Source organism: Vulpes vulpes, chromosome 9, assembly GCF_048418805.1.
Source record: "Vulpes vulpes isolate BD-2025 chromosome 9, VulVul3, whole genome shotgun sequence".
Taxonomy (NCBI): domain Eukaryota; kingdom Metazoa; phylum Chordata; class Mammalia; order Carnivora; family Canidae; genus Vulpes; species Vulpes vulpes.
In genome coordinates this window covers 106,169,456-106,183,569 of record NC_132788.1, presented here as the reverse complement: position 1 = coordinate 106,183,569, position 14,114 = coordinate 106,169,456, and the positions used below count along the sequence as shown (strand labels likewise).

Genomic DNA, 14,114 nt, shown 5'->3' with positions numbered 1-14,114 from the left:
ACCCTCCCAGGCCCCAACCAGCTTATTGCCACATCCTGGGCTCCTGCTGCTACGGGTTGGGGTAGCCCACACTGGCCTGTGGAGTCCCTTCCGGCTGCAGATGAAAGGGAACTGTGATTGTTGGCTCTTGTGCCAGCAGCCCTGTCCTTTCAGGCTCTTGGGCTCTCAGACCCGTCCCTGCCCCTTCCTGTTCACACCGTCTGCGTGTTTCAACACAGGCTCATCAGGGGGTGTCCCTGCTCCAGCACACACTGCCACCGCCGCCCCAGGAGTCTGGGGGCCAGAGCGGCTGGCCTGTGGGCCATGGGGGTGGGTGTGGTGGGAGGCTGCCCCCGGCTTGTTGTAGGAGCAGAAATCCAGGCCAGCTCTACGAGAGGGAGATGGAGGTGCTCTGTGTCAGCACCGTGTCCCCATGCATCTGTCACCCTTGGCCGTCGTGACTAGATGCCCCATCCTCTGTGCCTGCCTCCGGAAGCCTCACCTGAGAAGGGCCCCCCACTGCTTTAAAAACATCAAAAACAGGCACTCATGTGACTTGGCGTTTCAGTCTTGTCACATAACAAAAATAATTCGCGGGTCTAAAATAAACCGGGGCTTTGGGGATCAGATGCCTCCAGCTCAGCATTTAATGGCAGGCTTGACACCACTTGCCTTGTAAAGTCTCTTTCTTCATTAGTGTAGACTGGCCACATGTGAACTGGCCTGGAGCCTCAGAGTCCCTGGTTCCTGTGGGGCATTGCCGGGAGAGGTGGGGGCCCAGGGCCCCCCGGGAGGCCTCAGCATCCCCTCCCGCCTGCAGCACCCCTTTTATCTCTCTCCGGTTGGCCAGTTCGTGTGGCATCCTTGCCGTGGTCATCCCGTCGGAGACTCCCCGTTTTCTCTGTTTATCTGTGTGCGTTTCAATAAAAATGTCATTATTTGAAATCCTTGACACTGCCTGTGCCAGATACCGAATTCCACCGCCTATTGTCCCGTAAAATGATCCATTAAAGATAAAACCGCCGGGGCTCAATACGGTTCTTTCCTGGGAACAAGCCACCCTGGCCCTTGGCCGATTCTATCTCCCCAGCAAGTGTTTGTATTCGTTGCACAAAGGGGCCCCGGCATTGGGACAAATGAGGGAGGCTGCCTCTCCATGGAATGAGGTTCCTGGGAAGTTAAGATGGGATTTCTCGATAGAAATTGGGCAGGCGTCCATTTGCCGTCAGAGAGTTCCAGGCTCTGGCTCGGGGCAGGAGCTGTGCAATGCAGGCTGGGCTCTTCACTGTAGCGATGACCAAGAGGAGCTGGAGGGACTTGGAAATGCCCTCTGGTTTCTCTCCAGGGTGTCTGGGACAGAGTCCTGGTGTCCCCTTCTTCCCTAGGCTGGGCCCCCTCTCCCCTTCCAGCTAGACCGGGCTGGTGACGGCTCTTCTCCCTCCCATCCCAGTGGGCACAGGGACCCCAGGCTCTCCATCTGTGCTGGACTTTGCATCTCTTTAGTCTGTCTGCTGGGTCCTTTTTCTAACATCTTTTCTTTCTCCAGACTGCTGTGTGGGGTGACCCTCTGCCCTGGTTAACCCGTGCCACCCCGTGTGACTACTAATAGTGCTTCTTGCACACCCCAACCATTGTGATAAGGCCACCCTGCTCACACCCAGCATAGTGACCCCACCACGCTTGCATCATGAGGTCAGCCGGCCCTGGTGTCAGATCGCAAGGTGGTCCCCTTGCCTTGTTTATTGAAGGACTAGCTCACAGGTGTAGGGGCCCTGTGATATGCCCCGTGGCTCTCCTGCTCTGGACAGGTGAGCGGTCACATCACCGAGCAGTGCCTGCTTCGAAGACATGTGCACCGGCTCTCCTGGGTCAGACTCTGTGATTCTGTGTCGTGAACACACCCAGGTTTATGTTTGGCCTCCTTTGTGAGGAGGAGCCCCTGCCTGTGGACCACAGACAAGGGCAGAGTCTACCCTGGTGGGTTCCGTGGCCTGCTGTGAATGTTTCTGGTGCAGAGGATGTCAGGCTGTTCCTCACGCCGATTGTTCCGCTGCCTAACCGGAATGCTTCATTCTGTCGTTTACCGGCTTGTTCTTGGCTTTCCCAAGTAGAAGGTTGTGTTTAAAAGAAAAGCGTTTATCTCTTTCCTTGTAATTTTTACTGTCCTTGTACCTTTCTCCTTGACCTATGACAGTGGCTAACGTCGTCAGTGTGTGCTGATGAGTGCTGTGATAACGGGCAGCTTGCCTTGCTCCCGACTTTCCAGAATGCCTCTCCTGCCTCATCATGAACTGTGACCATGGGAGGTCCCTCCTAGCCTGGTTGGCTCAGAACTTTTATATTCCAAAGGCTTGGAATTTTACATAGAGTTTGATTTGTTGGACTGTTTTTGCAACCCTGGGGATAAACCCCTCTTGGTCTTCTAATACACTTTGGTGTCTGATTTTCCAAGATTTTATTTAGGACTTTGCAGCTGTATGAGACTGGCCCATCATTTTCCTATGTGTCTTTGTTCTGTGTGGGTGATGGGGGTTTCCCATTCATTCATTCATTCATTCATTCATTCATTCAAAAATATGCCAGATTCATAGAAGAAGTTCTGATCCTGCTGTCTGGTAACCATGTGCATCAATGGACACGGGCCCTTTAGTGTGAAGGTTTTGTGGGGCTCTCAGTAAAACCACCAGGTCCTGGTGCCTTTTCCAGAGGGGGTATCTGTAAGTTTCTGCCTTCTCTGACAGGGCTCATATTAACCTGCTGGATGCTGTGGTTCAAGGCCCAGAAGACATTGAAAAGCCAAATAACATCTGTGACGCTGAGCCCAGAAACTGGGGCAGGGACTGACTCATCACTCCCGTGTCCACAGGGCTGGGGCATTGTTAATAGGTTTATCGAGGCATAACTTCCACACCACATGTGAAATGCTGGTCACAGAAGTCACCTGAGGTGCTTGGGCATTTCAGCAGACCAAGTTGGTGTGGCTTGTCTCCGTGGTCATCAGATGAGGGGTGACCACTCATGACGTGTTTCTCTGGGCCCCTCTTTTCCACTAACCAGCTCAGAGATGGTGTCCTGGCACCTAGGAGACCTATGGGGAAGCCTGTGCCGTGACTCGGTCGTCCTGCTTGGCCCACCCAGACCACAGGGCAGCAAGCTGGAACTGTTCAGCCAGCGTGTGGCTAGAGCGGGCGTGGGCTGTGGGCCGAGATGGGGCTTTGTGTTTGAGGATTGCAGTAATACTGGCTTTCCGCTTGCCCAGCATGTGGGGGCCCTACAGGGCTGCTGGCACCTGGACCTACCATGGCCTCCTGGGCTTGTATGGATGGCTTGCTCATGCTAGGTGGCCTCCAACTTGACACATGGTCTCAGCACTTGCAGAAGCCTCTGCCTTCTTGTTTCTGTTTCTGTAATTATAGCATGTTAAACGGCCAGGGGCCTGTCTGCCCAGGCCTTGTGCACACACTGTGAAATTAACTTCCTCACCCTCCAACATGCGTCAGGCTGAGCTGACATTTCCAAAGGGCTCCTGGCTGGACCCCTGCTCCTGGCACGCGCTCCTCAACAGAGAGGAAGGCTGGGAGATGAGCCTTCTCATTACGGCACCTGATCGCTGGGAGCCTCGTGCGGTGGAAGCTGTCAGGCTGGGTGATTGTCACCGGCAGGGTCTTGCGGGGGGGGGAACGTCAGTGCCACGGTGTTACATGTCCTGACTCCAAGCTAAGGGGCCTTGCAAGAAGGGCAGTTGGGGATTTGAGAGCCATGGCCCCCAGCAAGTCTTGTTACCCTTGTAGCAGGCAGCGGGGAGCGTGCTGGGAATGACCCCATACCATAGAAATGCTGGCCGCCTGGCAAGGGCCCTGCGGCCTGGGGCAGCCAGCAGTTCAAGGAGATGAGAGCTGGCAGCTGGCGCAGCCCCTGGGCTCCGTGGGGTGGGTGGGTTTACTTCCACCGGAGTTTCACGTTGCTCGTCCTTTGCCCCAAGAGCGTGGGTTTGCTTGGTGGTTTGAGAAGTGGCAATCCCTCTGGTGTCACCAGTCCACAGCCCAGGAGAGGCGAGGCAGAGACCAGCCTCCTACCTGCCTTTCTAAGGTTACGTGTGGCTGTTCACATGGGGTGGGGCATGAGAGGTGGGGGTCGGCTGGGCGCGCAGGTGCCATGCTCCCATGCCTTCATCCAAGGCATCCTGCCACCCACCTGGCCAGGTGGCCCCGGGTGCTCACGCCTCTGGCTGGAGGGGGCCTGCATGCCCCAAGCCCTGCTGCTCACCGTCATCGTAACTAATGGCTCCTGAGCAGGTCCCTGCTCTCCAAGATGGTCTGTGTTCCTCTTTGTGACACACTCATTTAATTTTTAACTCACAAGGCATTTGCTTATTTATTTTCATTGTTCTTGATAATAATTCTAAGCCATTAGAGGGGAAAATTATATTCAAAAATGCTGTTTCACACTTTATTTGTTTGATGATTTAGAGCGATAGAAAATAGCACATTTGCTGGCTTTTATAGTCTGATAATTATTCACATCCATCAAGCCATTCCAGGGGAATAAACAAAACACCAAGAAAATGACACTATTAATAGCATCCTCCACGGCGGACAGGAAGACTTTCCCGGGCCGGCGAGTCAGTAAAATGGAAGCGTCCTGTCCCTGGCCAGCAAGCAGCCCTGCCCGCAGAGGACACATTTCCTTTTAATTGTCCAGCCCCGTCTGGCCCCGAGAGCTGCCTGGCTGCCAGGCTAAGGCCTCCGGCCACCCTAGCACCTGCCACCTGCCCGGTGTCACAAGCCCTGGAGTGTCTTTATTAGGCCCACCAGGCCTGTTGTGACCTATGCAGACAGAAGCCTCCTGACGTCTGGAGCCGTTCGTGTCCCCGAGACGGCTCTGCCCCCGGCTTAGACTCAGCCTTGGAGCGGGAGCACAGGGCCGGCCGGATGGCGTATCTCTCTAGCATCCACTGCACCATGTGCTCCTGGCCTCTTGTAGGCAGGAGAGACTCACCTGTGTGTCAGGCCCCGGGGCTTAGGTGACTGTGCACTGTCTGGACCCAGCCTTGTGGGCGGCTTCGTGGGTTTGAGCTTTGCCTTCCCGGGGTGGCCGTATTGGAGGGGGCGCCTCCACTGCAAGTACCTCGATGTGTAAAGGAAGGAGCGGGAAACAGTGAAGCTGGGGGCTGCCCACCTTCCTGGGACCCATCTGGTCCCTCCCCAGACCTGGGCGTCGCTTCCGTCTGGAATTCGGTGTCTGGATGTGGGTGTGGCAGTTCACCAGCACACCTGAAGTGTGTTTCTCCTGTCGGTTGGTCGTTTGAACCATGAAACCGCTGGACAATGGTGGTCTTTCAACCGCTGTGCCATGCACATCATGTCTGCTCACCTGCGAGGGCTTGGTTCCTGGGGCCCTGGTCTCTCCTCTTGCCTCCCATGTGCCCTATTCCTGATCTAAAAATGTTTTATTTTCTCACTGAAGCCCCCTGACGTTTGCAGACAACTGCCTCTCCGAAAAGGGCTTCTGGCAAATGATGCCTGAATCTGTCTCTCTCGGCTTTCTCAGCAATTCCACGGCATTAAACCCGGACTTATGGAGCCTGTCGAGTCCTGCTGCAGCCTCTGCAGGGGCACCTGGAGTGGTTGCCAGGGATACCGTACCGACTTTTTCAGGACTTTCTGGTTTAGCGTTGCCCGGAAGTACTTTGGGTAAAACGTTCAGAAGTGGTGAGAATGTGCAGAGGAGGATGGGCTGGTAAAATACAGAGATAAAGACCCTGAGAGAAATACTGTGGAGAAAGTTCTGGACTCCTGCCTGGCCCACCTAAGGACTGGGACTCACTGTGTGTCTGAGTTGTGGCCGATGCTTCCCTCAGACACACTCACTGCAGCTGCCAGGAGCAAGGACCCTGCTGGGCTTCATACCCTCTGGGCCCCTCTGCTGGCCCAGAATGAGTTGCCCACCCAGGAGGGCCGGCCAGATGCAGCCCAGGCCTGGGGGACGAGCATGTTGGCTGGTGCCATCTCGGGGTGGGTCATGGCCAGCCCTGGAGGAGGTATTGGGCTGTTGGACCAAGGAGATGGCATCGGGGCTGATGTGCAGCAGCACGTGAGGGGATGCCAGCTTTGCTGTAGGGGTTTCCTCACGCTGGCCTAGAGAGGGACTGGGGGAGCCAGGGGAGGTTCTGAGCAGGGCCAGGGGCCAGGGGCAGGCCACCTGCCAGCCACCTACCAGCCACCCAGAATGGACTGGAGCAGAGCACCTGGGGAGGCTGGCTGTCTGAGGAAACCGTGCAAGAACCCTTTGCCACTGGTTGACTGGGGCTGCACATCCAGAGGGTTTGCAGGTCAGCCAGGTGGATTGATTTTGGCCGTCATGTTTGACCTTGTGATGGGGATGGAGGTCCTGGGGAGCAAGACAAATTGCCCCCATGTTGGTGACCAATAAAACCAACTCTGTTTTATGGCGCCAAGAATTTTCTCGATAATGACTGGACAGATGCTCCTGCCTTGGGGGTTGGTGAACAAACATGCTCCACCCAGATGGCTGCGTGTCCTCCTTCCCTCCCAGAGCCAGGCCCGAGAGTCAGGGATGCTCCCACCAGGTGGCGTGATGATGGACGGGGCTGTGACGAGGGTGGCAGGACTCTGCTGTGGCGGCCCCATGGGGCCTGGGGGGGACTTCTCTCCAGGGGCAAAGGTCTGTCCCTGTTGGGAAGCTAGCTCTGTAGCCAGCTCACCTGGGTCCACATGGCGGAGGGCCTCCCAGGGCACCTGGCCGGCCGTGGTGTGGAGAGAGGGCTCCGAGGGAACCTACAGCCCAGAGGGCTGGAGTTCCTCCCAGCCGTCAGAAGGGCCCAGCATGTTTTAATAGACGTACAGACGGAGCCTTCACTGACCTCCCCTCCTTGGGGCAGACAGCCCCGAGCTCGCTCAGAGCTGTGTGTTGTAAGGCGCCCCCCTGACATCTGAGGTTTGCATCTTGCCGAGCCCCCGGGGTAGCGGGGAGCTGGGGCACATCGCTGGCGTGGGGGCTTCTCGGCACCCTGAGGCTGTCGCCAGCTTGTTCCGAGTGGTGGGAGCCCAGAAGTCCCCGTGGCTGTCGGCTTCCCGTCCACCCGTCCTCTGTAATCCCTCCAGGGGCTGCTCTTCTGAGCGCTCAGCCCAGCGTCCTGCAGTCTGTACTTTCCGATAACAGAGGAGCCACGTTCCAATGTATTAAACTTTTAACATCCACCAGATTCAATTAATCTTATCTTTACAACTCCCAATTACAGGCGGTAATTAAGTGAAAGCAGCATTGTAGGCTGGGGATATTGCATTAATCATCACAGCCTTAGAGCCATAAATTAGTTCCTCCCGTCCTCCGGCATCTTCCCAGAAGGACCGGAATGTTTCATTTCCTTGTTTGGGGGGATGTTAATCCCACAAAGGTGTTTGGGATTGGGATTAACTTTATCGTCTTTATGTAAGTGATAAAAGGCTGTTTAAAGAAGAGTCACCTCATCTTTGTCCAGACAGTGGAAAATTCTCCGGTGACAACAGAATCGAAGGTACCGTGCCATCTCCTCTAGGGCCCTGTGATGTGCCCAGAAATTAATTATTTTCATCCTGTTAGATTAGAGACAGCCTTATCTCCTGCCCCTGCCCCCTTTTATTTTATTAAAAAGCAATAATAACCCTCTCGATTGGAATGGGCTGAGCCAGCTGCAGAGTCCGGGCTGGCTTCCACGTCCTGGGCTGTTGCCATCCTGCCTCCTGCACTGTGAAGGAGCAGGAGGGTGCTCCACGCCACGTGTCCCCACGTCTGACTCATTCTAGAACGTGAGGTGTGCTGACGCAGGGTCTCTCCCCTTGGCACCGTGGACATGGGGAGGGTCACCGTCTGCGGGGCTGGCCTGGGGGCTGTGAGAGCTGAGCAGCATCCCCGGCCCCGCCCCCTCCATGCCAGGGGCACCTCGTCCTGCAGTTTTGACAACCACGGATGTCCCCAGTCATGGCCCTGTGTCCCCTGGGGCAGGATCACCCCTGGGCGAGAACTGTAGCCCTGGAATTTCTCCCGGACAGGACTCAGGTGTGGTGTAGTAGTTGTGTAGACGGAGCCCCTACTGTGCCCCTTCCTCCTTGAGACAGACGGACGGACCTGCGCTCAGTGCTTGGTGGCATTAAGAACCATACACCGGTTCCGTCTGCCTGTCTTGGACATGGAGGTTTTCATCCTGCCAAGTCCGGGGTGGCCTGCCAGCTGGGCCGGGGCTCCTCGGCACCCCTGCCTGGGCTGTCCCCACCGGGGAGAGAGTCCCCGCATCCCAGCAGGCCAGCTTCTGCACACAGCATTAGTGAGGATGTCACTCTGGCTTCATCTGTTTGCAAACTTTAAAGTTACATCTTTCTTATTTATGACAGAGCCTCAGGAATCTTTCAAATGTAAAATGTGTTAAAATAAAACTTAGGGAGTGGTGACAAATGAGGTGATTCTCATTCCTAAGCCTTCTTCCCCGGTGGCTCCTGGGCCTGGGGGAGCAGGAGGCAGGGAGGCAGCCATGGCAGGGGTGGGGCTGGGGGCCTCCCTGTCTCCCCTCCTGCCCCGCAGCTCCCATCCAGTGCATTTTGGGGTTTTGCCTCTTAAGCCTCGTGCAGGTTTGGTGCCACTGATCAGGGGCGGCCAGGGCGGTCTGTGGAGGCCCAGGACTGTGGCCTTCTCCCCCTGACGCCCTCCCCTGACACCCACCCTGCTCCCAGCGCCTACCCCGCCTGTACTTCATTCCCACTCCCGCTCCGAGGCCGCAGCCCCAGGGCCCCCTCGGGGTGCGATGGCCACACGACTGATGTGGCATCTGACGTGCCCCCTTCTCTCGTAGGTACGCCATCCCGCCGGAGCACGGCAAGCGCCTGGAGCGGCTGGCCATCGGTAGGTGCACCCCCTGGGCTGGGACCTGGGCTGGGGCAGGCGGCGGGCGGGGGGGCAGCCGCATGGTCCCGGGTCTCCCTCATCCCTGGCTCGGTGGCGTGCCGGAGGCGTCACCATCTGATTTTCCGTCTCCTCTCCCTCCTGTGATCAGATCACGGTCCCCCCGCCCCGGGGTTTATCGCATCGTGCACGACGCACAGAATGCCATTGCTTTAAACTCTATTTTCCAATTTGTTAGCACGGAGCTGCCAGACATGACTGCGGGCTCCCGCAGGCCCGGGAGGGCAGCCGTGTTCTTTTGTCTCCCTCCCGGCGCCTGGTATTGCGTCTCGCTCTCCTCTAAGTCTTAAGGTCTGGGTTTAGTCTAGAAAGCGAGCGGTCCTGTGGGGGGCTCCCCCTCTCATGCCCCGCAGCTGCGTGGTGACTGGACAGCTGTCTGCCTGTGTGTGTGGGGCCGGCCTCCCTGGGCTTCCCCCGCAGACCACCCCCCGGGGCCTCTTGGGCCGATGAGATCGGTCAGAGAGGGTCCCAGGCTGTGTCTGGAGAGGGGGTGCTTGACCCCCTTGGGGTCAGGGCAGGCCCTCGGGACGTGGGATCCTTGCAGACAAGCCAGAGACCCATCTAGGTGATGCTGAGGCCCCTGGCCACCCTGACAGAGAGGCAGGAGGGGTTCCCACATTGCTCCCCATCATAGTGCCCTGCGCTCTGCTCTGACATCAGGTGGCCGTTAAGTGCCTGGGACGGTGCTAGAGGACCCTGCTGGCCTGAGGGTCTGGCCCTCACTGGCAGGCAGTGGTGGGGCGGGCAGGGCGGGCGGAGAGCCGCTGGACAGTGTAGGGGCCCATCTCATCACCCTGATCCTCTCCCCTGATCTCCATGAAATCTTCCAGAAGGCATCACTCAGCGTTGGTGCAGCCTTCCTAACGTCCTGCCGCCGTCCTTTGTCCCTTCCTTGTGCCTCCCCCAGGGAGTGGCCACTGTGCTCCTCCCCTGCCTGATTTGACTTTGGAGATGGAAGTGGTGGAGCTCTCTGAAAAATGGGCCTCCTGTCCTAGCTGCTGTCGGCGTGGCCCAGCTGTTCAGCAAATGCCTGCTACACACAGGTTCCCTGAGGACGAGGACAGAGGAAGGCTTGTCACAGACTGGGGCCAGAGCCCAGGCCCAGGCTTCCCCAGCCCCGGGGAGGTGTTGCCGTATTGGAAACCCGGACTTTGCCTTCGCTGAACCCCACATCAGGAGCTTCTCCCCATAGAGATGCCAGTTATGGTCCTAGCAAGAAGCGATTTCTCTTACTTATTAATATCTAAAATCAGAACCAAATTAAAATGTTTCTCCGAAGTATTTTGTTAAGATAGGAATTTAAAAAACCACTGTTAATTTTAAAAGAGAAGTTAAAAAATATCCCTCCGTCTTGTTTTCTTTTCCTGTTGCTGTTGTAACAAATCACCGCAGAGTCTGTGGCTCTAAGCAGCACAGTTTTGCTCTGAACCTGAAAGAGCCCTAATTAAACCCCTAGGCTCATTCCCTTGTGTTTGGAGGGTTGGAGGTCAGGGGTCCGACACGAGTCTCAACTGGGCTGAACTCCAGTGCAGGCTCTCCCACCCGTTCCCACCTCCAGGGGCAGGGGCTCCGACCTGTGTCCCTGTCTGTGGTCACGTGGCCTCCCCTCCGCCTCCCTCCTGTGGAGACCCCATGGTGACACCGGGGTCCCCATCCTGAGGTCCTGCACTTAACCCCACCTGCTACATGGAAGGGAACACAGATACAGGTTCTCGGGGGCCACTCTTGAGCCTCCCACACCTACAGAGCCGTGGAAGAAAGTGCCATGGAGTGGTTCAGGGGGCGCTCTGGTGACCACACTGCTGGGGTCGGTACCCGTCTTTGCCTACTTCCCTGCTCCTCCCGTCCTCCTGGATTTTGCAGTTAGCCACGCCCAGTATGTTCTTCCCCTCTGTATCTTTTCTCCCAGAAAGAAACTTCTGAATGATCCGAGTGCCCCCTAGAAAAGCTAGAACTGGAGTCTTTGAGGGCCATGGCCACTCTCCCTGGAGCTGGGCCTGCTCCCTGGGTCCTTCCTGCAGGCGGGGGCCCTGCTGCCTCGGGATCTGGCCTGGTTTGCTCTCTGGGCGCATGCAGGAGGCGCAGGGGCCGGGGCTGGGAGAGGACGAGCCAGGAGCCAGAGGCCTGTGGGAACTACCCCATCTGAGTAGTTGCTTTGTGAACAGTGTGGACTCGTGAAGTCCCACCTTGGTGGGGAGACGGGGGGGGGGGGGGGGGGGCGGGGGGGGGGGCGTCAGCCCTGGGGGAGGGTGGGAGGGCTGGAGGGCTGACCACAAGCTTCCCCTGTGCCTCTCGCACAGGCCTGAGCTCCCCTCCTCAGAGGGAGGATAGGAGAGGTTCTAGGGCAGTGAGTCACTGCCCTCCTCCGTGTCCCTTCCAAACTTTTTTGGGGGCATGCGTCACAGATTCCATTATTGAGATGGATGGAATGAGTTTGCGATGAATATGGAAAATGAATAGCCGAGCTCCAAATGGGCTCGCTGGGAGAGTCGTGGAGCCCACGGAGAGAGCATTAATGTGTTGGCGCGTTATTGGTGCTAATCACTTAAAATGTGCGCCTTTATTAGAGCTTTAATGAGAGCCACTTAAACTGTGCATTAAAAAGAGGGACTGCAGAGAGGCCGCGGGCCGGGCGGCAGGGGCCATAACTCTAATTGAAACGCTTTTAGCACTGAGGAAAGTTGCTGGATTCAGTAATCCCTCGCTCTTTCTAGAACCTCACAGTCGTGTCCTTGCTGGTGGGCCTCCCAACCCCCACCCCCTGACACTGTGGCTTAGGAGCCGCCCTCCCCGACCAGCAGGTGTGTGAGTGAGGCCCTGTGCTCACACACAGCACATGCACACACGCGAGTGTGCCCTCTAACTGGCGACCCATCCGGGGAGTGCACTGGCCTGGAGGCTGGGGGCCCACGGTCGGGGGGCGGCTCCCGGGAAGGTCGGCTGTGCCTGGGGGGCAGTCCTGCAGGGGGTCGGACCCTGGGACAACCGGCCACTGCTGTAGCCCATCCCATACCTCGCCGCCTCTCGGTGACGCTGGGTGAGGAGCCCAGCACCTTTGCCCTGGGCTCTTCTTTATCTACAAGACCTACCTGTCATTGATTTGAGCTTCAGCCAATGGGTGGTCGGGAAATGTCCCCGAACTGCGTTAAGCACACTTTTTAGAGCAAGTGGAGTGATGGTCTGACCTCTGTACGTTTAAGAACATCGCCTTAAGTGAGTTACGTGGTAATACCGTGAGAAAGCAAGCATTCCCAAACCGGAACTCAAGCCACCTTGCGTGCAGCAGAGGGGCAGCCCTGGGTCAGGCCGCTCTGCCCTTTCCCACCAATCCGTGGGCCTCGGGGGGCCAGTCGAAAGCCAGAGGCCCCATCTCCCTGCCTGCTGCGGGGGCCACAGGTACACCCGGGCAGAGCCCGTGCCTGCAGGCGGCCCTTTCTTCCTCTTTGTCTCAGACTTGGTTGTGTGGGGGTACTGCTCATGACTCCCTGGTTGGACAGCATCTGTTCCCGTGTCCTGTTCCCTGACTGCCACTGGGCACATGCAATGCAGCAGGTTTTATCTGGGGTGTGCCCAGCGGGGAGGTCTGTGCAGCTGTGCCCTGGCCTTCACCCCACCTGTGACTTCGAGGGTGCATTTTCTTGCATGGATGACCCTGGCCAGCCTGGGCTCTGGACTCACTAACTGGAGGTCTGAGGGCTGCCATCACTGCCACCAGCAGACCACACGGCTTTGCGACAGGGTCCTGTGCCTTTCCTTCCCTTGGAGCTATAGGCTCTCCATACTCTGTGCCTCGATGGGAGGGAAAACACTGTCCCAAAGAGACCTGCTCAGCTCCGGCCTGTCAGACTGATGTGCATCTTTTCTGCTCCAGGGTTCTTCCCCGGGAGCTCCCAGGGCTGTGATGCCTTCCTGCGGCACAAGATGACCCTCATCTCGCCCATCATCCTCAAGAAGTATGGGATCCCGTTCAGCCGGGTACGTAGGGGCTGTTGTGCCCCGGCCGAGGGGACCACCAATGTCCCAAGAAACTGGCTTCTTAAGCCCAGAGAAGGTTTTAGAACACTGGCAAGCTAGGGGAAGGCAGATTGGCTGGGTAGTCAGCCTGTAGCTCTGCTGTGGTTGGAGGGTGAGGATGGAAAGGGGAGAGTTGGGGGGGGTCTCGCCTTACCTCCCACCCCCACTCAAATTCAGTCCCCTGCCTGGTGTGGCTGCTGGCTGCCCCCCTGCCTGGTCTTGCAGGGTCAGGGTTGCCATGTGGGGGCAGCTCCTGCCCACTTCCCAGGAAGCCACAGGACAACTGGGCGGGCCCCTCCACCCCCCTACATCGCCCTGGTCTCTGGCCGCACCCTATGGCCCACTGCAGACATCCTTTGTAAGAATGAATACTTGTTTAGAAATGAAATATCTGGCTCTCCCCCAGCATGAAGACTGTGAACTCACTCAATTTGCTGCTCCAGGGAGCGTTTTGCTTGTCCCTGGGAAAGGCTGTGATGAGTGAGGCCTGAAGCTTGGGGAGTCAGGGTAAGGGGGAGGAAGGCCAGCACCCGGGCCTGGGCCTTTGTCAGGGGCTCTGCCCAAGGTGGGGTGGGGCTCTGCGCCCAGGGTGGGGCTCAGCAGGTGTCCACTGCAGCCAGTCCCTTCCCTGCAGACAAGCCTCCTAGATAGGAAAGTCTAGGCCTGTGTCTGCAGGGTGCTCCAGACGAGGGGGGATGTGCCTAGAACCTTCCGGGGAGGCCTGAGCAGACTCTTGGCTGAGTATGGGGCAGGTGGTGGGGGCAGGCCAGGAGTGAGGGACCCTCCTGGGGATCCGGTTCCCGAAGGTCTCCCTACAAGAGCATTTGTTGGGCACGGGAGCAAGTTCTGCCATCAGACCCTCACGCTGCACTCTTGCCGGGAGTGTCAGCGAGTTGGAAATTGCTTCTGACATTTCAATCAAATCGCCTACAGCATTAGTGCTCAGATCGGGGATTCGCTCTCTCTGTCGGGCTCGTCCATCAGATAGCGGGATGTTCTGCTCTGAGAAATGCAGGTTTCCATGCCTCCCTCCCCTCCCCTCATCTTCTGATTTGAACAACGCTGGTTACCAGGAACCTTGCAGACAGACACGGCATTGCTCACAGAAGCGAGAAGTACTTGCTTTCCTGTGGTTTGTGGAGAATGTTCTCTGAGGCGGTGCTTCC

At 57.5% G+C, this 14,114-nt stretch overlaps 1 protein-coding gene across 1 annotated transcript in view; it reads left to right on the top strand.

Annotated features, from left to right (window-relative positions):
• KDM4B (lysine demethylase 4B) overlaps positions 1–14,114 on the top strand; it is a 137,044-nt gene that overhangs the window by 73,845 nt on the left and 49,085 nt on the right. Inside the window, 2 exon segments of the mRNA XM_072721702.1 lie at positions 8,825–8,874; positions 12,806–12,909. Coding sequence (XP_072577803.1) covers positions 8,825–8,874; positions 12,806–12,909 — 154 coding nt within the window.